Genomic DNA, 26,569 nt, shown 5'->3' with positions numbered 1-26,569 from the left:
ATGGTTGAGATCTTGTTTTTTAAGGGAACTATGTATGCAGAATTCTATGAAAAAAGATATCATGTTTTGGTATGCAGTTGCACATGGAGAATCTTCATTAGTTTTAAAATATTTCTTGTCAATTCTTTGAATGATGAATCCCTCCAAACGTCCTTTAATATTTGTCACGTGCTGTATTGTTGTGGATTGGGATGATCACGGTTGCCTCCTTTCTGTCTTATAGATCCAAGAAAATTATCTACAAAATCTTGGCTAATCCTGTCCGTTAATAAAAACTTCAAACCAAAATTATCCTTTAGATCTTCCCAGAGGAGTAGCAAAGCTTGAATTGAAATTACAATTTTCTGAAATTTCCATGGTGTAGAGTCATTAAGACTGAAAATTGTTGGCACAGCGGATGGTGTGAGCCTATTTTTAGTTCTAATATTCATGAAACTGGCATCAATGAAATGATTCGCGCAAATTCTATGGTTAACGTGTAAATATTCCGTAGTTTTATTTGTAAGCCCATCATTATTTACATTTTTCAGAAACAAAATAGAACTAAAATTTAAATTAAGTTAATATGCCAATAAGCCTATCGAATGAAAATTCGAATTTACCAGTCTTTTTCCTTTGGAAACTTAAAAAAAAATAAACAAGGATTTCTTGTTTTCGATATTTTACAATTTAAAACGGAACAATATACCCCAGACATACTAAATTATTTAAAAACCTTGTAAAACTAGCATTAAAAATCTGGAAAGTTTTTGCGTCTCTTTTAAACCTAACATCGAAACGCACGCGCTGTGAGAACGGCGCCACTGGTGGCGCCATCGCTCTTACGGTAGTAGTGGACATTTTTGGGAAAAAAAAGTTAGTACGCTTTTTTGAAAGAGAGACGCCTCTCATAACCTTTACACTCTCTGATTCAAGTTTTTTTGGCATTTATCAAGAGCTTACCGAGCCAATTTGATGTATTACCCGAGGGGTCGGACACTTGCCATTATTTTGTACGGGATTTTGTAGAGATATTGGCGATTTTATCATTACATTTTGAAGGGATTTTGGGATTTCAATGTTAATTTACCATAGACAGAGTTAAATGATTTTGCGATTTTAGATAAAGTACGGGATTTTGGTAAATGTCCGACCCCTCGGTATTACCTTAAAAGTGTTGGTCAGTTAATTATACACGCTTACATCATTTGTTACAATTTATACCTGGACTAGGCTATGTAAATGCCAGATATATAGGTAGAACAACAACTTATATCAAAAAGCAGGACCATTGTTTTACTTGTGATCAATATAGGATATTTCGCTAGAAATTGCTTTAGACAATTACCAATTTTTGTACACTTTATAAATTGCTGTTTTTTATTTATGGATGTATGTTATAACTAGATTTATTTTAATTGCTATCAGCTAAGTTTTGAAATAAATATTTCCCTATAAACCAAATGATACGGCTCATTTTCTAACAGATAATTCTTTTCGGAAAATGTTGGCTACTAATAGTAATGAATCTTATTTTTATTCGTTATTTTTTTGGTGTACCAACCATATTATAAAAATATAGTTTTAAAATAACAAAACCATTAAACTGTGTAATAAATACAACCAATTTAATAAATAATAAGAGTAAGAAAATTATATAATTAGAAGAAACTAATTTTCATGCATCTTATGGCTTTAAAAAAGATTTGGATAACCTCTCATTTTTCAGAAACTGATTTGCTTTCCTTTCATGGCTATAATATATAAATATATTTTAATAAAATAACGGATTTAACTATAAAAATTATCAAACCTAATAATGTAATTAGAGTAAGAAAATTATTAATTAGAAGAGCCAGGATTTCATCGTCAAAATGCAAGCCAACCATAACCACGTGATAGCTTTTTGCGTCTAAAATAGAGCTCTCCTATTGGTCCGTGACTTGGTTAAAAAAATTCGAAAAAATAACAGCGTCGCCGATTAACAGGAATCGCTAAAACGTCTCTGCACCGCGATTTCGATTGCGAGAATCGCAAAATAAACAGCTCGCTAAATCTGAATCGCTAAATTGCGATCCTGTTAAAATTAACAGGAATCGCAAAACGTTTCTGCACCAGGCCCTATAAAATAGTTTGTCCAACGGGTCACCTTTTCGAAATTGTGAAACAAATCCTGTATGAATCAACGTAAAAACCAAAAAATTAATCAACGAGATTTTATTTATCTTATTGTTATAGGCATGCAAGAATGACCTTCACTCTAGGTAAGAAAGTTTCGTGCACCTTCAAGCACGTAGATATAGAAAGTTTAAGGGGGGGGGGGACGGGTTATAAAACAACCAGATGAAATAGCGAGCGCGTTTTTTAATACATTTGCGAGAAAATGATAATATGAATGATCCTATTAATATATTTAATATATTAATATATTTTACTGGGCTGCGTTGCGGATATTTCAATTAATTTTTACGTCTTACTGTTTATTTCTTAATGTAAGAAAGGAATAGAGTCCTAATGGGGGGTTTGAATGTACCTTCTTGGAATGTCCTGTGGTCACAATTTGCGGTTACGGTAGTGTTGCAATAGGTCCTCGTGTAAGTTATAAATTTTACCGACTTGTTTGGTCCTGATAGTATAGGTCTTCGGTCAATATATCAATCACTTTTTCATCACTTACGATGGTCTTCTCTGTGGCCATTCATGGTCAAAGCCTCAAACTGTTATGCCTTCCTTGTCTCGTAATCTTGCCTGAACTCTAGAAATACACGATGGTCGGATGTTGTCTGATTTTGGTAATAAGTAGGCGTCACGGGACAGCGCAGCGGCGGAATTTAATACACCGTTAATAAAATATCGTTTGGCTGGCCACTCTTCCATTTCTAAACCGTAAAGTAAATGTCTAAATTTTTTTCCACACGGGCAGTGTTTTCATGGTTTTCTCATCTTACCATCTTAACCCGTTGTCCTGGCGCACGGTAAGACGACTGTACACACGGACAAAATTGGCTGAAATTTACCATGGCCAACACTGCCGGTAAACGAGAAAATGGAGAACGTTTTTTGGAGGAGCTTTGGACTAGACCAGCCAGCCAGTCTTATGGAGTTATTTGATATAAGGAATTAATTTTAAAGTCGCCAAAAGTAGGCTGGAAAAATTGTGCTTCTTCGGTTTGAAATAGTTTCGGTTCTAAGCATTTTACAGTGCCGGAGTTTTCTGCAATTTAACTAAGTGAAAATGAATATCCATGTATATGGAATATTAATTCAATTAAAAACAAAAAAACAACAGACGAGACAGAGCGTAAAAACTATTCGAGACAGAATTGGTGTTGCAGGTAATTTAATTGACCTATGACTTAAAATAAATTATCTTTGTTTAAAGCTAAGCTCTTGAAGAACAAATGGAAGACTTTTGAAGAACAACATGTTAGAAAGAAGAAGAATACTAGTACCCAAACGCATTTTTCATAATATGGAGATATGTAGATCTTTGATGATGTTTTAACTCAAAGAATTTAAGTACTAGGGGGTTTTATTAATTTAAAATTATAATCCCATAAGAGCCTATCTTCTTTTATGTCAAAACATTGCCTTAGCTTTGGAATTAAAATGAAGTCGTCGTTCTCTTTTCATTCTTCAAATACTTCTCTCGCTCGTATTTTGGCCTCAAATCCATTTTTCTTTAAAAAAAAACTGCAAAAATGTATTTTGAAGTAAAAGTGGACGTCGAAGTAATTTAGTTTACGGTAGCTATGTTAAACCCGACGATAATACGAAGACGCGAAAATTCATAGGCTTACCTTTAAAGACTTTCAATATCGCTTTTTATACCACGTGGCAGCGTACCGCTCGCTGATTGATCGAGCTCAAAGTTCTTAAAAAAACGGGGAAAATTACAGAAGAGAGGTTGCAACATTTGTTCCCCGTTTTCTCTTTAACTGGCAGCTCTGGCGGCTTAAACTCAGACAAATATAGTCCATGTGTACAAACGTTTTCCTATGCGCCAGAACAACTGTAAAGGGGTAAAACGACGAAATAGAGAAAACCAGGAAAATACAGCCAGTTTGAACCAGGCTTTAGATAGCGTAAAAAAATTAAGTGTTATTAACCTTTTAGAAAAAATATTCTGGTTGTCATGTTAAACAGAACAAAGAGTCCGCCCCAAAAAAAAAGATTGTTAAAGGAAGTGCGCGAATTTTATTATGATTAGATGAAAAGTTTATTCCCTTGCGCCTATAATTATAAATAAAATAATATCGGTATGTATCCCGAAGTGCAGTTTTCAAATTGCGCAAATGGACAAAAGAACAGTTTTCCTAAGCCCCTGTTCTTATTTGCGCATGTTTTCATAAGCGCAGAAACTTTAGCGCAAATTCCCATTGTCATATTATTTGGCCGAATGTAACAACAGCTCCTGATTCAAAATTGGTTAATGTTTTATATATATGCTCTGTGATTTACCGGATGCTGCGCGGCCCCTTGGATCAGCCCTGGGTTTCACCACAGTGCTCACGTCTATTGTGTGCTGGACCGATATGGTATACTCGCGGGGGAAAACGCGCTGAGTCAGACGAGGCAGCGCAGCGCGATTAGAGAAAGTGTCAAATGGTGCCAATTGTCTTATTTATTTGTAGGTTAAGGAGGAAAGCGGGAATACCAAATCTCATGTAAAATTGCCCTTAAAAATTTAAAATTTACTAACAAATCCATCAATGATTTTTCAATTTTTAAAATAGTTATAAAATCCGTTTAAATAAAAGCTTAAATTATAGACTAGAAATTAAAATCCCAAAAATCGAAAAGGTAAATCCCCCGACAAACAAGAAAAAATAAATCAATTTTTTAATACTTCTCAAACCTACCCTGTCCAAGAGAGAAGTTAACATATAATAAATATCACTTGTTTAAAATAAGGTATTTTTGATATTTAAAATATTAACAACTCCACGGAAAATTCCACAAATGATTAATTTTTAGCTCGTAGGTTAAAACAAACATATTAATTTAAATGGAAAAAATAAGCGTTTTTAGATATGTTTAAGTTTTTTCTGCAACTATACAGAACATTATTGGCCTTCTTTCTTAAACAAAATAAAAAGTTTTTCAAAATGTTTCCAAAAATGATTAATGCCGTAATTGTCGGAGACGGAAATAAATAGTCCCGTGTAATTTTTCGATCGAAGAAGTTTACTCAAAGGACATTAAAAATGGCACCACTTACGATCAGTGTTTTAGCTCTGCGCTTCCGAAAAGCCTTTTAAAATATGTATAACCAATTATTGATTATCATGGCCTGAAAAATTCATCCATGTGATTAGACATACCGCTGTAACGTCATTTGTTTTCACCTTAAAAACAAGTTGTGACAGTTATGGACTTATTGAGTTTTGGAATTACCGAGTGAAGTCTTTAAGCTTTTGAATCTAAAATCATTTATTTAAAACCGAAGTAAAATCCGAATACATTAAGCTTTTAACAAAACGTTAAGCAGAATAAAAAACAAGTGTATTTGAGTTTTGAACCTTTTAATGGTTTCAACTTAATGGATCTCTGTTTGAGCATATAAAACGCACGCTGATATGCGAGTCTGAAAAGATGGAAAAACGAATACAGATAAAGCCTACAAATCTTTACATTTTCGAAATCTTAAATCATTCTGTGAAACGGTCGCATCGGGTTCGGATTGGGTTATTCTGACGTAGACAGCCGCTCATGGTTTTCGCTCGCCGGCATTAATAAATACACGTCACTTATTTGGTTTCTTAGAGTTTTATAAACTCCTAGTTTTATAAACTCCCTTTTTGGTCCAGCAATGAATATAAATTTGACATTAAAAATTACAATGAATCATGTAAGTAATAAATTTAAGTTTTAAACATATTATTAAAATGGTTTATGTGCAAGCTTTCATTAAAAAAATTCAATTTATTAATACATATTTGACATATTTAATATAGACAAAACTTTGAAAGTTAGAATTACTTGATTATTTCGAAAGCGAGGAATAAAATTACTTAAATGTTATTGAGTATAGACGTATATGGTTTAATAAGTTGTCCGTGTCGATCTCTCCGAAATCCCCAAAATGCGATTGATCGCTGCACGCTACCCTCAACAAGTTTTTCCGTAATTCAGAACAATGCGCCTTTGTGTCAGGTCTTTTAGCCGAAACCCCATCCGTCCTTTTCGTAGCCAGTCATTCGGTCTTGTTCGTTTTTTCGAAATATTTTGACGCACGTAAATCAGAAAAGAATTAAACAGTTTCAAAAGGTTAAACAATGAAACCAGGCTGACCAGGTACAATATCGGTTCCACACCGAGAAGACATTACACATTATATTAAAATTTAATTTAAGTTACATACACTAGAAATTTATATACCCCCGTACCGAATATTAATACATACCGGGGGTTGGGAAAAGATGCAGTTATGAATTTATGAAAAATAATTGGAGTGGATAAAAGTGAATAAAAGCTAAAGGAAGATTGAATAAGGTAGCGAAACGCGCAACCAAGAGAACCGACCGGCAAGGGCAGCTGGGAAAAAGACTTAACCGAACCCGACACAGCCCGACCCCACGAAGAGACACAAGAGACGAGACAGAAGCCGAAGGAGACCTGAATTCGCCGTTGTAGTTAATTAACATGAATAAAATTAATACAATGACAGAATTCAATGTTTTTTAAAATATTATGCGATAATACAAAACAAGATTTGTTATGTAAGGATAAATAACTATAGAAGTGTCAATTTATTAAAGATGATGATAAATACTAGAAGAGGCAGTCCTGGGGATAAATGAAAATAGGAAAGTTATTGTTGATTCTAAATAGGTCCTGGAGACGTGCAAAGGTAAACTAATCGATTGAGTAAATTTTAAGAGAAGGTCTAGAAGCTTGAAGTTTGTATTAGTGTTATTATTTTGAAGACAAGGAGTAATGATGAGAAGTTATAGAAGTTTGAAGTGATAATAACGATTCCTTTATATTATCATTTAAGCGGCAATATAAATGATCCAATTCATGGGATGCAATTCGCTAAAATTCGTATTGACCTATCATTTATATTGGTCTCTTAAGCGAAGGCTGGCGGTTGGCTCAGATTTCAAGAAACCCAAACCAGACCCAACCCGAAAGGGCTTTAATATGAATTAAAATAATTGAGACGAAACAACCGAGTTTAATTTATTAAGAATATTATAAATTAAGTAGTTACAACAGTGAGTTAGACGTATTTACAGTGAAAGTTTATCAGCTAAATATAATACGAATCAAATTTTAATGGAAGATATATCTACAGACGGTATCTGTATTTTTCTCGCTTACGAAATACTTGCCGCATCTTTAACGCTCATTTAATTTCAACACTCGCCGTTGATGAAGATACCGTAGAATAGCTATATTTGACATCTGGTAGTCGACGATTCGTAGAATTCCTGTTGACGTTGTGACTCATACCGCATAAAAAGACCAATGACGTCCAATTTCCAATACTCGCACACCCATGAAATCAATGACTGCATTAGGAAAGATTCACGCACTTCGTACTTTACAGCGCGAAGTGAAAGGGAGCAAACCAAAAAAACATTCGCGGCAGTGAATGATTTTTGCCTTTTACCCAGTTCTGTATATTTTCAATTTGCAGAATTATTTTCCAAATAATGCCCACCAAAATTTTTTGAAAGGTGAGAGAATCGAGAAAATGACTTTGGCTTATTCCGTCTGTCAATACGTTTTTTTGAACTTGCGAAATGTGAAGTGAGTGTATAATATATTTTTTTAATTAATACCAGGAAAATAATCGATTTTATTTTCTATTGAAATTAGTCTCAGTTTCGTCGATTCAAAATTTGTTTTTAAGCGAGTAAGCGGTACAAAAATTCGAAATTCGCGAACGAACCAGAACCTCTTAAATGCTGTAAATCACGGAGTAAGAAATCTTTATTATTTTTTAAATCATTTAAACTTTTATTAACTTAAACTGACGCGTATTTTCAATCCTGAAGATTTTGAACACAGTTGTATTTTTGTATTCTTTGGATCCACTGTACTTCAAGAATTACTACGCCAGCTCATTCGTCGCAGCTAGGACCAAACACATCATCACTACAATTAAGCGAGAAAGCAATGACGGATTCGAAGAGCTGTCGATGAAGGGTGTGGATGATGTTGTTTGGATAGCCACAATTGCGTGCATTTTCCTTTTACCGTTTTGGACGTGGATTTTCGAAAGGAAAGTGAATATTTTCAAAGAGGAAAGTAGTCACTCTATCAGTCTGAATAACTCACTTTGGTTATATTTCACTTCACTCATTCATATAAGTAAGGCTAATGATTACAAGGCTAAGTTTCACTCTACGCGGATATATTACTTCAGTTCTGTCATGTCTATTGGCTTCGTGTAGCGTACAAAAAAAATCGAAAACAAACCAAAATTTTATCTCTTTATTTCTTATTTAAAGGTGATAGTGAGAGCGCATGATAATTTGTTCAGAATTGGTATACAGCTCTGAAAATTGATATACACGCGCATTGAACTACACTCTCGAATACCATATTTTTATTCAATTTTTTTAAATCTACTGGATAAAATTTTAGAAGCAAAAAAAACGCGCTTGTTGCCAAGGACGCGCGCATCTTCGTGTATTTGGTTTTTAAAATGAAAATTCTAAGTTGCACGGCATATCCACAAAATTAGGAATAAAAAACGGTAAATCGCGTGTAGCTCGGTGGTAAAGGTGGCAAAGTTATGGATGTTTTTATGGTGATACGTGGTACGATACTACTTCAAACCTGATATGGAACCACTTCGAGATATTTTTTTGTCAATTTTCCCGCTTTATTCAGATTTAATCTTTTATATATCGAATTTCCATGGCAACCACAACTAAGCCTAATTAAACAAAACCATAACTTTACCACTTTTACCGACCAAGCTACACGCGATTTACCATTTTTCCCTATGCCGAAAAAAATGGTAAAAAACATCAAGTAAAAAAGATATCTCGATGTGGTTCCATATCAAGTTTTAAGAAGCACTGTGACACGTGTCACTATAACAAAATACATAATTTTACCACCTTTACCACCCGAGATACACGCGATTTACCATTATTTATTTGTAAAGCCGCGAAGATGCAGTGCAACTTAGATATATTCGTTTTAAAAACACCTGTAAACGAAGATGTGCGCGTCCTCGGCAACAAGCGGGTTTTTGGCTTATAAAAGTTTTTCCAGTAGGTTTTTTGAAAAATAAAAATTAGGTGGTCGAGAGTATAGTTCAAGGCATGTGTATAGTGTATACCAATTTTCAGAGCTGTATACCAATTCCGAACAATTCGGGTGTTTTTTGTAACCATGCGCTCTCACTCCAAACGAAACCATTATATCATCTACCCTTAGAAATAATTATATAAAAGCTGTCGTTTAATATCTCATAACCATTTCGTTAAAATCTTGCAAGCTCATTCATTGTAGAACCTATTGCAATTGGCCACTCATTTATTATTATATTATATATCCTTCACTGATCTTTACATTTTGTAAGCAGAGCACGAGACTCAACGGCTGTAAAAAAAAAACTGACAAAACGGTTCTAGGATGGGTTGTTTAGTCAAAGCACTTTCCATCAACTCTTAAGAGCTGTTAAGGGGAAAAGAGACTCGTTCCAAATTCATCCTTTTGAACATATAATAGAATTTTTAAAAAAAATAAAGGTGCTAGAAAAAGTTTGTCAAGTATTAAGTGTGAAAAACTTAATTTTTTATGATCGGGTTTAAGCGAAATTACATTATCAATATGTGAAGAACAAATAAGCAACGAGATTGCACCCAATGTTGAATGTAGCTTTGAAGTTTTTTTCATGGTTGTAAGAGCCCGTTGGATTTAAAATAATTATAAGAAAACGATGAGATATTTTTCAATATTGGGCGAAATATTACTGTTAAAGACGAGTGTTCCGTGTAGGAGGTAATATGTAGCGAAAATAACTAAATCTGAAGTTAAAAGAATTTAATTAAATCAAAAGTTCACCTTCACAACATTAATCGCCCTAAAACCACATTCCGAAGACTTCGTCACGGTCACTATTGGGGTGAGCGAGGTAAATAACTAAAGGGTTTAGGGATTTACAGTTAGTGATAAAGGTCAGTTTAAGGTCAAGGGGTTTTAAGTTATTTAAGTTTGATAGCGTCTAGGGGTATGCTTAGATTAATATTTAAAACTGTGGTTGAGGTTTACCATGTACAAATTTACTTTAGCCCAAATGGTGAATTTGAAACTTAATAAAGTGGATTGATTAATATTACATAAATAAATAGGACATATACCATATTAATATAATGATAAATTATAAGGGTTTTGAGTGACCCAGCGTTTGCAAGGACTACAGATTTACACGGTGGTTTCTTTAAGCGTAGAACTTCACAGCGCGGCGTTATATAATCAAATATATACACGTTGTCTTAATTTGATCGGCCCAGGCATTCTTCTCAAACACTATAGTTGCTAGAAATGTTAAATTATCAGAATATACTCTCTCGGGGAGGACCATTTTCATTTCGAATTTTCAGAAAAATCATGAAATGTTTCACCTTTTTGAAATTTTTATTTTTTGAACAATAGGTGGTAGACGAAAATTTTCAATCAACAAGTTGTAGAGCGTACTCGAAAACCTTTAACGAAATTGGTTTGGTCAAAAACGTACATTTTTCATTGAAATAACACATCATGAAAAAAAACAATTTGGTACTACCCAAAAAGGTTTACGTCTCATGAAAAAGAAAGTTCGAGAAACCTATCGAATTTGAAATGATCGTATGTTTGTAAAGATAAAAAAGGGACTGTTCTTAAGCCAAATCATTTTAAATAATTTTTTAGAGAAAATATAATTTAGTAGAATTCCAGAATCCACGCGTCTAATTTGGGGCAAGAATGTTGCAAGAAGTCCACGAAACCGTCTAATTTATGCCAACTGAATTTCCCACGTGTTTTTTTATTTTGAACTACTCTGTCGCTTAAAGTGTGGCTCCATTTAAGTATTTAAAGAGACACAGCTTCGTTTTAAAATCATTCTCTGAAAGAACTCCAGTAAAATAAAAAGATGCCTCGTTGTACCTGTGAACAGCGGTCCAGGATGGTCGAATTATGCTACAGAGATGGTCAACGAAATGCACGTGAAGTGAGTCAATTATTTCGAATCTTGTATCCTGACAGTGTGTCAGAATTTATAGCCCAGTGTACCTAGTAACAGAGACCATACCACCGAAGGTCTATCATCATAGTGCCCTACGCCAGCGTCCACCAAGCTCGGAGAGGTGACAAATCCAGCACGGGTAGCAGTACTCTACTACTGATGGTCGCACCTTTGACGCAACCTAGCAGAAGGTGTAGTCATGGGTAGAACAATCCCCACTTCGCACACAGCAGTGGGAGTAACAGTGGATGCTGTAGCAACTCCAGCTGACACCCTGCTACGTAGGTAAAGAGTCAAACCCTTTGGAGAGAGCTCCTAAAGGGGATCGACGAGCACACAGCAGTCCAAGTAACCCGGCCCAGCTGGCACCGGAGATCCCGGTGTGACTCCAAAAGCCAGGAAACAGGATCGCCGTTCCCTCATTTGGAGGCCCACCGCCCCACAGCAGGCTACCCAATCCGCCGAGGCGGCCAGTTTGCACGGACCCTCTCCGTTAGCCTGAGCCGAAGCTCAGTATCCACCCAAAAAACCTGACCGAAGTTGGAGGTGAATAAAGGACCATTTGATCAGAGCTAACATCTCCCAGTGTGCCACCACCCTTATGGGTAACAAGAGCCGGACCCCGACTCCCAGGTAATGCCACCAGTTATTGCACACTCTAACCCATTGAGGGCCGTTGTATCCTGACATGTGTCAGATTTAGAGCCCGGTGTACCGGTAAGATTCAAACCACACCACCGGAGGTCTTTCATCAGAAGGCCCTACGCCAGCGTCCACAAGCCCGGACAGGTGACAAAACCAGCATGGGTAGTAGAACCCTACCACTGATGGTCGCACCCTCGACGCAAGCCGCTCAACCCAGCAGATGGTGCAGCAATGGCACGACCCGCTCGCCACTTCGCACACAGCAGTGGGAATGAGAACAGATGCTCTGGCAACTCCGGCCGACACCCTACCTAGGAAGGTAGAGAGCCAAACCCTTTGGAAAGGGCTCCTAAAGGGGAATGACGAGCAAACAGCAGCCCAAGTAACCCAGCACAGCTGGCACCGGAGGTCCCGGTGGACTCCAAAAGGCCGGGAAACAGGGCCGCCGTGCCCGCATATCGAGGCCCGCCGCCCCACAGCAGGATACCCAATCCGCCGAGACGGCCAGTTTGCCTGGACCCTCTCCGTTAGCCTGAGCCGAAGCTCAGTATCCAGCCCAAACCTGACCGAAGTCGGAGGTGGAGATACGACCATTTGATCGAAGCTAACATCTCCCAATGCGCCACCGCCCTTATGGGTTACAAGAGCCGGACCCCGACTCCCTGGTAAAGCCACCAGTTATTCCACACTCTAACCCATTGAAGGCCGTTGTATCCTGACATCATATTGTTGTATTTATTAACCCCGTACACCGCCAAAGCATTATAGGGGTTACTCATCATTTGTCCTGGCCGAGCCCTCGACCTGTATACAGAAAATAGGAAATGCTTCTTAAAACACTTACACAAAACCGTATACACCCGTATACTTGCACCACCTACTCACGACTCTTTCGTGAGTTCGTCAAAATTCACAATGAGATAACGCATTACGCGTTCAAGATCGTTGATCGTTTCGTTATCCAGATTATGGAGTCCATTCTCATGGATTGGTCTCCTTAACAGATGGTTCGTTTTCGGACAATTACGAACATAGTGCTCTGAGTCTGCTTCCAGAGCACCGCATATGCATTTGGGCGATGCAATATGACCCACATTTAATAGGTAAAGTGGGAACTTACTGTGTCCACTTAGGATTTGGGTCAAATAGTAGTTCGTGTTGAAGCTACCATTGACCTTAGGAAAGTACTTCTTAGTTACCTTTCCTTTCTCACTCTCATCCCACGACTCCTGCCACCTTCGAGTCATCACCTCATTGAGCCACCGTTGTATCCTGACAGTCGTCCAAATCCCCACGCTGTTCTCCGTGCTGTCCGTGACTTTGAAAACGAAGGCAACGTGAATCGCAGATTCCGCGGACCTGGCCATGACAACATGAACATGGAAGACACAGTCATCGCCTACCTTGTCGCCTACCCTTAAGCTGAATTTCTGTAACTGGTTTTATACTATGGCCGACGGAAACAAAGATTTCCTCCGTTTGATTCTTTTGTCCGACGAGTGCCAAAATAACCACATTTGGAGTGATGAAAATCCGCACTGGGGATTTCCTCACCATAATCAGGTACAATTCCGTTTCAACGTCTGGGCTGGTCTTCTGGGAGATCGCGTTATTGGGCCATTTTTTCTTCCGCGTCGACTCAATGGGCAGAATAACCTGAACTTTCTACAAAATGAAGTCGCAGACGAGTTGGAAGATGTGCCATTAGTCGACGTCCCAGGCTTATGGTTCCAGCATGACGGTGCACCTGCCCACCAAGAAAGACACGTCGTGCAGTACCTTAACAACGAGTTCCCTGGGCGATGGATAGGCAAGAACGGTCCAGTACGATGACCTCGGAGGTCCGCAGATTTCGCACCACCGGCCTTTTTCCTGTGGGGACTCGTCAAGGAGGAAGTGTATAAAACGCCTGTCACTAACGAACAAGATCTACGGCAGAGAATCATCGCAGCGTTCCAACTCGAAACTCCCGAGTGGTCCGTGCTTCATCGCGCACGGATTTGTATTGCAGCGGACGGTGGAATTATTGAACCTCATTTAAAATAAGACTAGGGATTGCAGTTGCTGGATCCCTCATACAGCAATCCAGCTGGATCCAGCGCATTTTTCGGGCTGCTGGATTCAGCACCACGTGCTGGATCCAGCGATGCGAATTCGCAAGTAATGTGAATGGCACAAAAGTGAACGTTTCCGCTTTGCTAGGTGTGTTGCGGCCCTACGTGAGACAAGACCATCAATACTATTGGTTTCTTGATATTGTACTTCCAGAAAAGTTAAAAAAAAAGACTCTTGTGTTAATGTATGTGGTTTAATATGTAATAAAATGTAGCTAATTGCCAGTATTTACAATACAGTCTGGTTTATTTGTAATTGTCTGCCTTATTCTTCCAAAATGTCAACAAGAATCTCCTTAACTAGTTGGCGTAGATAGATACCCCCAACCGACGTGCATTACAAATTATACAACCGTGATTGAATTAATCCTTTTAAATACTTCAAGACTAATATTTTATAACTCCTACTTCTAACAAGACTTTACCATAAGAGAGTTCCCTTGGAGGGGTTTTACAATTTTTTGTGGTGACTGTTGACAAAATGTATTCAACGCATTAGCAGTTTCATGAACTTTGGGAAAGATTCATTTGGGCAAAACCGATGTAACGGCTAAACTCCTCGTTACATCTGTTATATTTTTTTAACGTTAACGCCCACCGTAACGACGGTTTTGACTTAATTGTGAGTGTAAACCAGCTTTTGAACGTTTGTATTCGTATTCATGTTTTTGTAATGTTTTGTGTACTGTTTGTTTGTGTTCAGACATGGGTGAATGTTGTGTGTGATCTCTTAACTCCTATTTTTTTTTTCTTTTGGGACGGGCCGGGTGCTTTGGGTTATGGACTTACAACGATATTTATACAAACAACTTTGGGAAAAGTCCGTCTTCCTTTACGTTTTTATGAACTCATTAACGTCATTCATTCTATATTATTTATTTATAATCCATTATTAGCCAATATTTGCCAGTATTTTCCACTGGCCTGGACAAAATTAAAAAAGGTGGCTTTTTAGGAACACCGATCTTTTACAGCTGAGCCAATGACTACCACGTCTTCTAATTGCAAATAAATAACATCATAGACATACCATGGCGGAATAACAGGAAAAGTTTAAATTTGACACGCTATTTATTACAGTACGACAGCCAGGTGACGCTAGCATCGCCTTTCAAAAAACCTCCGGTTAGTTATCCAAGGAAAACTTCCGAGGAGATGAATTTTTGATTAAAATATAAGTTGCTGGATCCGCGTTGGATCCAGCTGGATTGATGTCGGTTGAGCAAAAATCCAGCTGGATTGAAAACCCTGCTGGATTGCAATCGTTAAATAAGACGCGTTAATTCTGGAATTCTACTATGTTAATTGTATTTTCTCTAAAAAAAATATTTAAAATGATTTGACTTAAAAAACAGTCCCTTTTTTATCTTGATTTGACTATAAATGTCAAACGTGGAATCCGATCGGTGACTACTTTAAATTATGAACACAATTAAAATATTTTGTAGGCCGATGCCGATGAGATCTTTTAACGATTATAGGACTTGTGGAATTACCACGAAATCCCATTGTACAATGTACATGTGGAAATATAACAGTATTGGATATATACCGAAAACCATCAACGATTTTGGTTCTTGAAAATATAACAAAGGGGGGTGAGGGGGAGAGTTGCTTAGACCAATCAGTCGATATTACTGGGCGGCAACAAGAAAGCGAAAGGACCCCTAAAAGACTTACTTAAGTGAAGGAATCTAAGAAAAAGGTAAGCCCATTAAGCTCCCAAGCAATCGGCTAGCGTCCAAATCGTTAAGTGGCGCTTGGGGGATTTCCGATAATATCTTCATCCTTCTAGGACAATATCCAGAGTCGTAAGTTTATATCTGTGAGAAAACCCAGAGTTAATATACGGCGTAAATATAGCGATTTAATATCAGTAGAAAATAGGCTTTTTAATTTTTGCATTACATCCTCTTACTTTAATATAGATTTTGTTTGCTTCATTATTATGTTTAATGTTTAATTAGAATATTTCATTTTAAACAAAAAACTTGTTGAATTAAAAACCAGAAAAATAACGTTTATGTAAGAAATGTTACTTATAAAATAATGTACATGAATCTAATGTATTTTTTTAATTAAATTAGTTCCAGATACCCATTCCAAATCGTGTTCTTCGAAAGTTTGTTTATTTTCGTGGATTTTGGGGTCTTCGATACTCATAAAGGTATATTCTAGTAATTTGAAAAGTGAGATGATGTCTGTCACATCCACACCAATCGACACGATTCAAGATTTGTTGGAGAATAAAAATATTATTCCCGTCATGCATAAGCTCTCAAGCACAATAAACATATTTTTGGTAAAATGTTTTGACGTTTGACTGAAATTTAAACCATTTAATTAAAAAATATATATTTTTGAGAAGTTTTCCTTAAATAAATGAAAATTGACTTGTTACAATGGTACGAACCCGGTGTTGAGCTTACTATCAAATTCCAAAATTTTATTCATCTCAGGAATAAATGAACAATTAAATGAAAGTGATTTGGTTAGATGCTGTTTGATTGGAAATGGTTGGCTTTTAATTGTTTTAATTTCTATGTACATTTGAAAAGCATCGACGATAGTTTTTGTTGCATTTCGAATTGAAAATTATTTTTTTTAAATTTTAAATGATCGGTTTTAGTTTTTTTCTTTTGAGCGGCAAAATATTTTTTTTAAGGAAAATGTTTCGTAATGCATTGTTTCCAATTTTAATAGTATAAATTAAAAGATGGAAAATATATTTTCAGACAAATTCAATCACGGACGACTACAAGAAGTTGCGAAAAATTGTGGTTGTAATCAATGCATTGACGGATACTGAAATTAAATATTTTGTCAAAGGAAATATGGCCTTTTTTGCGGATTTTCGTACTTCATCGATAATTTTTTGGGCATCTAAATCGAGACTTTTGGAAAATGGACGGCAAGTACACATCGGAAAAGAAACTATTTATAAGTCGTTTACCACTATGAGATTTAGTAAAGCGACTCCGTGGGAAATAATAGAGAACGCAAATGTTCTGTAAGCTATTTTTTATTATCCTATTCATTTTATTATTAAACGGAGTTAAACGACCTGTTTTCACTGATATTTTTGAAGCGAAACATTGCAAGGCTTGAAAACCAAAAACTTAACCACTAGAAAGAGGCACGGAACTAAAAAATAATTTATTAAATAATGTTATTTTTGCTTTATACGATTCTTAATTGAGTGACAAGAAATCGAAATGTGGTTAGTAGTTACGTGTGTTGGACTGAACCGTGATATTTTACGTTGTAATGATATTACATTTGGTTCACTTCTAGAATCACAAGATACGTGGAAACTGCACAAAGTGAATTTCTCCTGAAACGGGAAAATGAGATTGAAGAAGATTACTTGTACCGAGGGCCAACCATAGAAACGTCGATTCACAAAACTACCATATCTAATTTGAAGCCAATTTTTATCGTTTGGATATGCGGTGCTGCAGTTGCCAGTTTAGCATTGTTATTTGAAATCACTATAAGCACCATTTTTCGTGCTGTCGAACGACCGATAACACGCAAAATTGTGCTTTAATTTATAGATAAATTTTTTGTATTTATTAATTACTCGTAGTTACGATAACCTTGATTTTAAAATCCCATTTTATTAAGTTTCTTGTTATGACTATAGAAATCGCTTACTAATTTCCCAACCCAATATCGTAAAAATAATTTAAAAATTTAAATAAAATACAATTTCTGCAACACTTTTAACATTAGTTAAAATTGATGACTATATATTTATTTTTCGCGTTGGACCAAGTATCGGATCCAAAGATTTGTGATCGCTGTTAAGCGAGGAAATGCGGACGCTATGATTTTATGACTACATGACGTTACGATATTACATTCTGACTTTAACAAAACGCATTTAAATAGTTGAAACGATTTCAGCAAAACTCTGAAAATAAAGTTTTTGTCCATTTCTCATGTTGGATGAGCATTGAATCAAAACGTCATTATTATAAGATTTTCTGAAGTCGTTTCAATTATTCAAATGCATTCTGATAACGTCATTAAGTAATAAAATCATAACGGCATATCTAATGGTTCCAATTTCTATCTGAAAAGGTATATCTGGTGTCTGGTAAAAAACTTCGTTCGCCTTTATTTTATCTGCTCAGATAAAATCGGTTAGTCTTATCTGAATATTTTAACTGGTAAGTTTTTATTTTAAAATTACGATAATCAAACCAGTTATCTGCTACAGATTATAGAATTGGAATATAAGTAAATGAACATTTTTAGAGAAACGCTCTTTTACTTAGTATAGCGCAGGGTGCACCAACTTAATGACAGGAGCTTTAGTTTGTAGTTTAGTTGCTATACCTACTCGTTGGGCCTTCGTTCAGAGTATGTTAGAATTCCTTCCTAGAACCCTACTCAACCTTCCATAAACCTTTTTTAAATTACATAAAAAAACATAAGACAGCATGAGTTCACTTACTAATTGTCATTATGGGGCCCTGGAGATTTAAGTTTTCAAAAAATGTAATATTTTAAAGCCCCTCTTTCTTCTGAGTTGCAAAAATTTGATCCCTAAAAATCTGGGGCCCAAGGCGCGCGTCTTTTACGCTTAGGCGTACAATCACCCATGGGCTTTTTCACCCTTGTGTATTTTTTGTAAAGTAAATTCGCCAGCGAATCAAGGTAGAATTATTTTATTTAAATGCTAAAAAATATTCATTGTTTCCACCAATTTTTAAGGCATAATATGGCGGATATCGTTTCGGGCTTTAGAGAACCCCTTTTGGCATGTTGTCAGAATTTATAGCCCGCTGTACCGGTAAAATCAAGAAACCACACCAGCGGAGGCCTATCATCAGAATGCCCTACGCCAGCGTCCACAAGCCCGGACAGGTGACAAAACCAGCATGGGTAGCAGAACCCCACTACTGATGGTCGCACCCTCGACGCAAGCCGCTCAACCCAGCAGAAGGTGCAACAATGGGACGACCAGCCCACCACTTCGCACACAGCAATGGGACAGAGAACGGATGCTCTAGCAACTCCGGCCGACACCCCACCTACAAAGGCAGGGAGCCAAGCCCTTTGGAGAGAGCGCCTAAAGGGGAACGGCAGGCACGCAGCAGCCCGCATAACCCGGCACAGCTGGCACCGGAGATCCCGGTGTGATCCAAAAGGCCAGGAGATGGGTCCGCTGCGCCCTCATACGGAGGCCCGCAGCCCCACAGCAGGCAACCCAATCCGCCGAGGCGGCCAGTTTGCCCGGCCCCTCTCCATTAGCCTGGGCCGAAGCCCAGTATCCAGCCCACACCTGACCGAAGTCGGAGGTTGGAGATAGGACCCTTTGGACGGAGCTAACATCTCCCAGTGCGCCACCGCCCTTACGGGTCACAAGAGCTGGACCCCGACTCCCCGGTACAGCCACCAGTTAGTGCACACTCCGACCCCTTGAGGGACAACCCCTTTTGGCAGTAACTACGTCACTATACCATTGAAAACATTCTTTCGGCAGGCACGGATGAACCAGGGATTGCGAGATAATCACGGGCTATCATCACCACTTGTTTATACTCAGGCTTGTGAATCTATAACAGAACCATAAACACCACAATTGAACTTCAAAATGAAACGTCTCACCTTCCACCACTGTAAGATATCAGCATGCGGGGGTGCAACTAGAGGTCGGTAACGGTTAATCATTATCCATGATTAAATTGATTTTTTTTGGGAAAAAATTTAAACAAAGAAATTTACCGGATAATATTTCGGAAAATGGTTAAAAAACTGTATTATTCGTAAAATTTATGCTTTTTATCGAAAAAAAGGTCTTTTTTCCGATTAATTTTATAAATTTATCGAAAAAATTAATCGGATAATACAGAAATATAAATTACTTGATCAAAACATTTTACGAATAATTTTGAGAGCTTTATCTATTGAATAAAAGTTAACCATCCCCGACCTCTAGGTGCAACGTCAGCTTTCAAGTACTGAAGTATCTCAGCTACCTTCTGCCACTTCTTCCCTCTTTTGGATACAGAGCTAAAATGTCCACATTATCCGACGTTGAGGGTAGTGCATTTTCAGCAATGTCTGGGGTTTGGTCATCTTTGTAAGTTGTTGTAAAAACGGTGACGACAGCATTTTAAACTTTCCTACAGATGCTTTTATTAAAATGATCTTTCATCCATAACAGTTTTAGTGTCGGGTTCATAGCTAAAAAAATCAATTTAAGTGAAAACTAGTTATTTTAAGGTTTGATCCGAGTACTTAACGTATTCGGATATTTTATCCAAGGCCTTGGCGCAAACGTCTCTTAAGGGGAAAACTTGGTCTTTCAAAGACATTTCTAATTTGTCCATAAGCCATTTGTACATGGGCATAGTTAAAGACGCGGTGGGATATTTCGCTTGGGATATACGGTTGGAGGCAAAATCAAAATCCTTAAATTGACTTAATTTATCGTTATTATTTTTCAATTGGTTCTTTAAATACATTTTACCTTGAGGACGTTTTCTAACGAATCTATGAGGAGCCATTCTTCGTCGGAAAGTCGAAACCTTTCAAAGTCTTTGTCCGTACCAATCATGGCATCCAATGACTTAAAACCAAAATAAGAGACACTCAGCATTTAAAAATCGTTACTCTCGTTTATGCCTTACAGGTTGAAGCAGCTTTGCTCTCTTTATCATTGCATATGTTGAGTTCCACCTGGTTTTAACATCCAAGATTAACTTGAGCTCAGGGAGACGGTAGACAGCGTTAAGCTCCATAAATGTTTCCTCTTTCATATGAGATAATCGCACCGCTAACGCTGTCCTTCTAATATAAAGATTCATTGAAGTTAAATAATTACGAAATATCTATATTTGAAATGAGAGAAAGATAAAATAGTACCTTGGCAACGGCCGCGCCAACGCTTATGCCAGTTGTCTGATTTTCTTTCCATACGCCGAGGTCATACTCACGAGAAGACTACCCGAGGTGATTTGGTTGAAACTTGGTGGGTATGTAGACCTTATGGTAACATAAAATTTCACCAAGGGAAAAGTTGCAACGGGCATTAGTTTTGCCATGTCAAAAACATTTTCGGTTGCCATGGCAAAACTAATGCCCGTTGCAACTTTTCCCTTGGTGAAATTTCATGTTACCATAAGGTCTACATACCCACCTAGTTTCAACAAAAACGGTGATTATCACCTCGGGTAGTCTCCTCGTCAGTATCATGATTGGCTTCCACTTTTAACACTTGTACCGGCCATTCTTAATAAAAAGGAACTTTAAAATTAGGCCCATTATCTATCACAAACCGATGAAGTATTAAGGGCTAACAATGTACAAATAACACCGAGTACTGAAGTTTATTTATTTTTAACCGTTTGTCCAATTATTATACGACGTATTACGCTCCGAACTATATCATTAGCAATATAGGGACATGGATATTTCGATCTACAATATTCTATATATTTATGCTAATATGTAATTACGTATACCGGCTTACTTACTAATATCTTGGGTTTTCGACGACTGAAAATCAAATAAGTCTGGATGTTTGTTTCTTAAATGGTAATTCATATTTCCCGTACTTCGATTGGATTTTGTACTTTGAAAATGACTATCCCTAAATCTTTAATTATTATCGCCAACCTAATTGAAAAAATCTTGAAGCCATATAAATAAGTATTGAAAGTTGACTTACTTATCGAAATGAATGCATTTAGCAAATTCCTTAATTGATCCATCGCTTTGTACAACACAATAAATATAAAAATAATTGCACACTTCGCTTCTTTTTAACGTTTCCTCACCGGCAGAAATTACACTTGCCATTTGAAAAGCATTTGTCAAATTCATAATAAACTCGACTAGCTTGCTGTAATAAACGAGTATTTATATACTTTTTTAGTCGGAAGCAATATTTTTTGTCAAAGAAATATCCTTGTTGAAGATTACGTAATGTTCTTATATGATTGCTCGGATAAAAAAATAAGATTGTAAAGGCGGTTAAGTAAACCTGATATAGGTTTAATCGGATATTTTTATTTGGATAAGTGACATCGGACCAACTGTTATCCGCGCATGTTTAAAAAAGAGGGTTCATCCGATTAGGAAATCGATGAAAAAAACCAGGACTATTCAGATAAATTAGCAGTTGGAAGCACTACCGACATATCTGAAATGACAATATCGTTATCATTCGCAAGTTCAAACGCTTTCAATACTGTTTACCCTTTATTCTTATATTTAATGTTAGTAAAATATTATCTGCATTAGGCTGTTGTTATTGTAGGTTATATTAGCGCAATTTAAGCTGGAAATAAAGGTTAATTAAACCCCCGTGGGCGTGGCCGTTACACATATCTCGCCCTGGTTAATCAGTTATTGTGTGCTGATGTCTAAGGCCTTGGGTCGACACCGATGTGTGGATGTCAAAAAAAGGTTAATTAAACGATATAAATTATTAAAGATGATGGTTTTTACTGATCAAATGAAAATTTATTTTGTATTTATATAATTAAAATGACCAAAGCTTCCTTTTACATTAATAGGAACAATGAACATGATGGACCACCTTGTACATTATTCGTATTAATAGCGAAATAATGGTTCTAGAATTCAGCATAAGATAAATAATTAATTCAGATTCAAACCATTTAAGAGATTGTTGAGACCCGAAAAGTCAAGGATCATCGCGATTTAGATCAAGGGAAAGAGATTTAACCTGTCAACCTCTCGATAGCACTATATTTGTTCGATTGTTATAAAATCAATTATCACTTCTTGTTCAAACTTCAACCCGTTTGGTTGGTTTATTTGTTCCCCAGCCCCCCATTAAAAATAATCCCCGTACGAACCCTGATAAAGCTAAGTACTATGCAGTACTACTGCTATTCCAGAAGAATCTGATGTTGGTATAAAATGTCAATTTTTTTAAATCAAGATCGCTTGTCTAGGTTTTTAGATTTTTAACATTAGGTAAGTATTTACATCTTCAGAGCTTTCAAAGAACTCTACAAAAAACGTTTTCGTGCAGATTTACTAACGATTAGACTACCCGAGGTGATAATCACCGATTTTGTTGAAACTAGGTGGGTATGTAGACCTTATGGTAACATGAAATTTCACCAAGGGAAAAGTTGCAATGGGCATTAGTTTTGCCATGGCAACCGAAAATGTTTTTGACAACACAGTCTGTATATTGTCCCATTGAAAATAACAATTGATCAATTTTTACATATTTTGATCAAATTGACCAAAATATCAAAAAATTCATTTCATTTGACATTTTGATCTATTTTTTTTTGGTTTTGAAATATGAAATTTTTTTAAAATTTTTCACAGGGCGTACCCTTAGAAGTGCTCAGATTCCCATGTTTTTTTTTCAATGAGAAACTATACATACTGTGTTGCCATGGCAAAACTAATGCCCATTGAAATTTTTCCCTTGGTGAAATTTCATGTTACCATAAGGTCTACATACCCACCTAGTTTCAACCAAATCGGTGATTATCACCTCGGGTAGTCTCCTCGTAAGATCTAAACTATGACTATTACTCCAGATCGTCAACTCAGACAATGGTCTGAGATTGAGGGTCAAAGGCAGGCCAAAGAGTTTACTCTTGGCCCTTCTAGGGAGAGAGTCAAAGAATTACTCTCGCTCTCTAGGGCTAGTATTAGAATGGTTATTGGCCCCACTTACAGGCCACTGCCATCTAAACAGACATTTAACTCTCATTGGGGTCAGTGATGACCCGATTTGCAGAGCTTGTCTAGCTAAGGAGGAAACTGCCTCACATGTACTCTGTAGCTGCGATTACTATGCATCCCATAGGTTTGAGCAGTTGGGTATGAACCGGTTGGAGACGTATGACGTCTCTATTATCACGGCCAGGCAGATTTTAAGCTTTGTGTCAGCAATAGGACTTATATAAGTCACCCAGTTTGGGGATGCACAATGGACTCAATAATAAAGACTATTACTCCCATACGGAACTGAAAACAATTATCACAGCTCTTGTTCAATAGATGAATGGACCCAGCTTTATGTCCTTTCTAATATTTTCATACCTAAATCGTGCTGCTATCAGATTCAATTGTTCGTCAATGAAGTTCCTTAAATATAATTCTAGATTATTTGGCTTTTTATGGTCATAGTATAACCGAACTGCAAAGGGCTGCTTATCGTTTGAGTTTCTACAGCGGGTTAGTATTTTCCAAAACTGAAAACTTGTGCTTTTAAATCGATATTAAATTACAAAGTCAGACAAGTTCAATGGGTATATACGCTAGACAGTATCTTTTGCCTAACTCCCTCTGACAAGCCTAATATGGTAGTAATATCAGTCTTCGAAACTAACAATTTTTAGCGCGATAATGTTTTGGTTTTACAAAAGACTTCTGGGATCCAATAGTAATGACTGGTGATATGGTTTAAAAATTTGCAGCAGCCCTTTAATAGCTTCGAGATTCTTCTTTATTATAAGTATCATTGCAAAAGGTTCTCACGTAAATCCTTCATTTCATTATTATCGGAAATAATATTTGAGTCTGAATCAGAAAGTTTGGGTTAGAGATCGGCGTTTGAATAAGAAATTATCCAATTATTTATTTTTATTCATAACCGACAATTATCCAAAAAATATCAGAAAAAACCGATTATTTTGCGTGATAAGTTTATTCGTATAAAATGTTCCTAAATAAACAGTTAACCAAAGTTTAAATAATTATTCGAAATTTTGCCGGTTAATTTATTTGTTTCGCCGATCTCTAGTTCGGATCATAGGTGGTCTAAATAATAATAATCATCCAAGTTAGTTCTATCAGGGTCTAAATTTACATCAACTTCATGTTGTTCCGGTGGCACAGTTATTGGAATAATGGGACGATCTATAAATGGCTCGTCGTTCTGATTTTATGCTCTTTCATTTAAATTAATCACGTCGTTATTAGGACCTGCATTATTCTCAACTTAGGATTCTTTCGGGATGACGCATTGTAGCTATCAGATAACGTATCTTTGACGTTTAGATACTTGGTACATGATGTAATACTTAGACGCGTAAAATGGCAATTATTAATGTCAGGGACGTCTTTATACAGGTTGTCCCAAAAGTCGACCAACACTGTTCTTTCATGTTAAAACATTATTATTACGCAATTTCAAAGTTTTTCCTTTTGCTCATAGTGTCAAATACCATGAAGAAATGACATGTCTCTAAACTGCTTGGCCGAATGAATTGATTCTTGCCCCTTTATTACGGAAATAAGACTCGACGTAGAAACATTTTAAGATCAGTTTTGCTAAGGCAAAACTACTTACAAGGAGACGAACCGAGGTGTAACACATTGATTTTGTTCAACACCTTTTTTTCATAGATTTTGCGCACTGTCTTCATATTATATTGAATATATCAATTGGTATTGGTTTTTTAAATACGAAATTTGGTATCCCAGGCTAAAACGACCATCTAAAGGCAATATTGAGGTCAATTTTTTTATAGATGTTATAGTTTTTGCAATATGAGCTCATTAGGGGGGTAGTACTTGATGTTTGATTCAGAAAAAGGGTTAACTGGAAATTCATTAAATATTTTAGCTACAAGCCTACTTATAGAGATAAAATATACGTTAAAATAAAATTAATGGTATCTCGATTATTAAGGTCAAATTATTTTTTTTTAAATTTTAAGGTTTAATCATTTTCACACCAAATATTGCTAATTAATAAATTAAACACAAGGTAGGACTTATCATTTATTTACACAAAAAGGGTGTGCTCCAAAATTGATGAAATTTTATATTAAACATCTTGGCGCACGTATATTGCTTACCGAAAAATTTTGTGGAGGTGAATTAAAATTACTGAAAAATTATTAAAGGTGAAACAATACATTCAATAAATATTTTTTTAAGATAGTAAAAAATTAATGTTTTTTTTCTATTTTGAGAAAACCGATAAGAATTTCTTCGAACATTCTTCATCAAAATAATTGTGTCTTCCCCTTTGACTCTTTGGAATATAGTGTTTGTCTTTACTATTTCACCAGAGACTCTTCGTATTCTTCATTGGTTTCCAGAATTAACCCAAAATATAACTTATCGTCTAAAGTAGTAACGACATACTGCCCAGGGATGAAGTCTGGTCGTACATCTGATTCGAAGATTTCATCGGAACTTGAAATATAACACGGAATTCATCGCCAGAGAGACGTGATATTTTTTGTTCTGTTTTACTAATTGGAATGAAAGAGTGATTGCTACGTGTTCCTTGAACAGTTTTAGCCTTCTCCATTCGGGTTTTAATTTTTTCTGCATGTAAATCGATGTCAGCTTTTGAAACGAAAAATAATGTCATTCCCGTTATATTTTTATTAGCCCAGTTGTATAGATCCATTGGTGTAAGGTTCTGTTCGGTGACAGTTTTTTTCACCCATGGGTTTCAGAGTTCCTATTTTTGGCCAAATAGAAAAGACGAACACTGTATTCCAAAGTGTCAAATTCTGTGCGAGGTCAAACGTCCAACGTGCCCTAGGGGAAGACTCTATTATTTTGATGAAGAATGTTCGAAGAAAGTCTTATCGGTTTTCTCAAAATAGAAAAAAAAACTTTAGTTTTTTACTATCTTAAAAAAATATTTATTGAATGTATTGTT

At 36.4% G+C, this 26,569-nt stretch overlaps 1 protein-coding gene across 1 annotated transcript; it reads right to left on the bottom strand.

The window, feature by feature from the left end:
- Positions 1–20,084: 20,084 nt before the first annotated feature.
- Positions 20,085–20,871, bottom strand: LOC149963170 (uncharacterized). The gene is made up of 5 exons (XM_090164863.1): positions 20,812–20,871; positions 20,577–20,736; positions 20,417–20,515; positions 20,185–20,357; positions 20,085–20,130 (listed from the first exon to the last, which is right to left on the bottom strand). The coding sequence occupies exons 2-5, from the start codon at positions 20,703–20,705 to the stop codon at positions 20,085–20,087; spliced, it is 447 nt and encodes a 148-aa protein (XP_090020989.1). The 5' UTR covers positions 20,706–20,736; positions 20,812–20,871.
- Between the last annotated feature and the right edge of the window lie 5,698 nt (positions 20,872–26,569).

Source organism: Leiobunum rupestre, chromosome 1 (assembly GCF_980474605.1).
Source record: "Leiobunum rupestre chromosome 1, qqLeiRupe1.1.hap1, whole genome shotgun sequence".
NCBI lineage: Eukaryota > Metazoa > Arthropoda > Arachnida > Opiliones > Sclerosomatidae > Leiobunum > Leiobunum rupestre.
This window is presented reverse-complemented; position numbering and strand designations above follow the sequence as displayed.

Excerpts from the sequence above, each read along its gene's own strand:
- LOC149963170 (XM_090164863.1), bottom strand. The coding sequence starts at position 20,705 with ATGAAAGAGGAAACATTTATGGAGCTTAACGCTGTCTACCGTCTCCCT. Across the intron at positions 20,516-20,576 it reads GAGCAAAGCTGCTTCAACCT|TCATTGGATGCCATGATTGG; the intron begins GTAAGGCATAAA and ends TTTGGTTTTAAG. Across the intron at positions 20,358-20,416 it reads CGTTAGAAAACGTCCTCAAG|GATTTTGATTTTGCCTCCAA; the intron begins GTAAAATGTATT and ends AGTCAATTTAAG.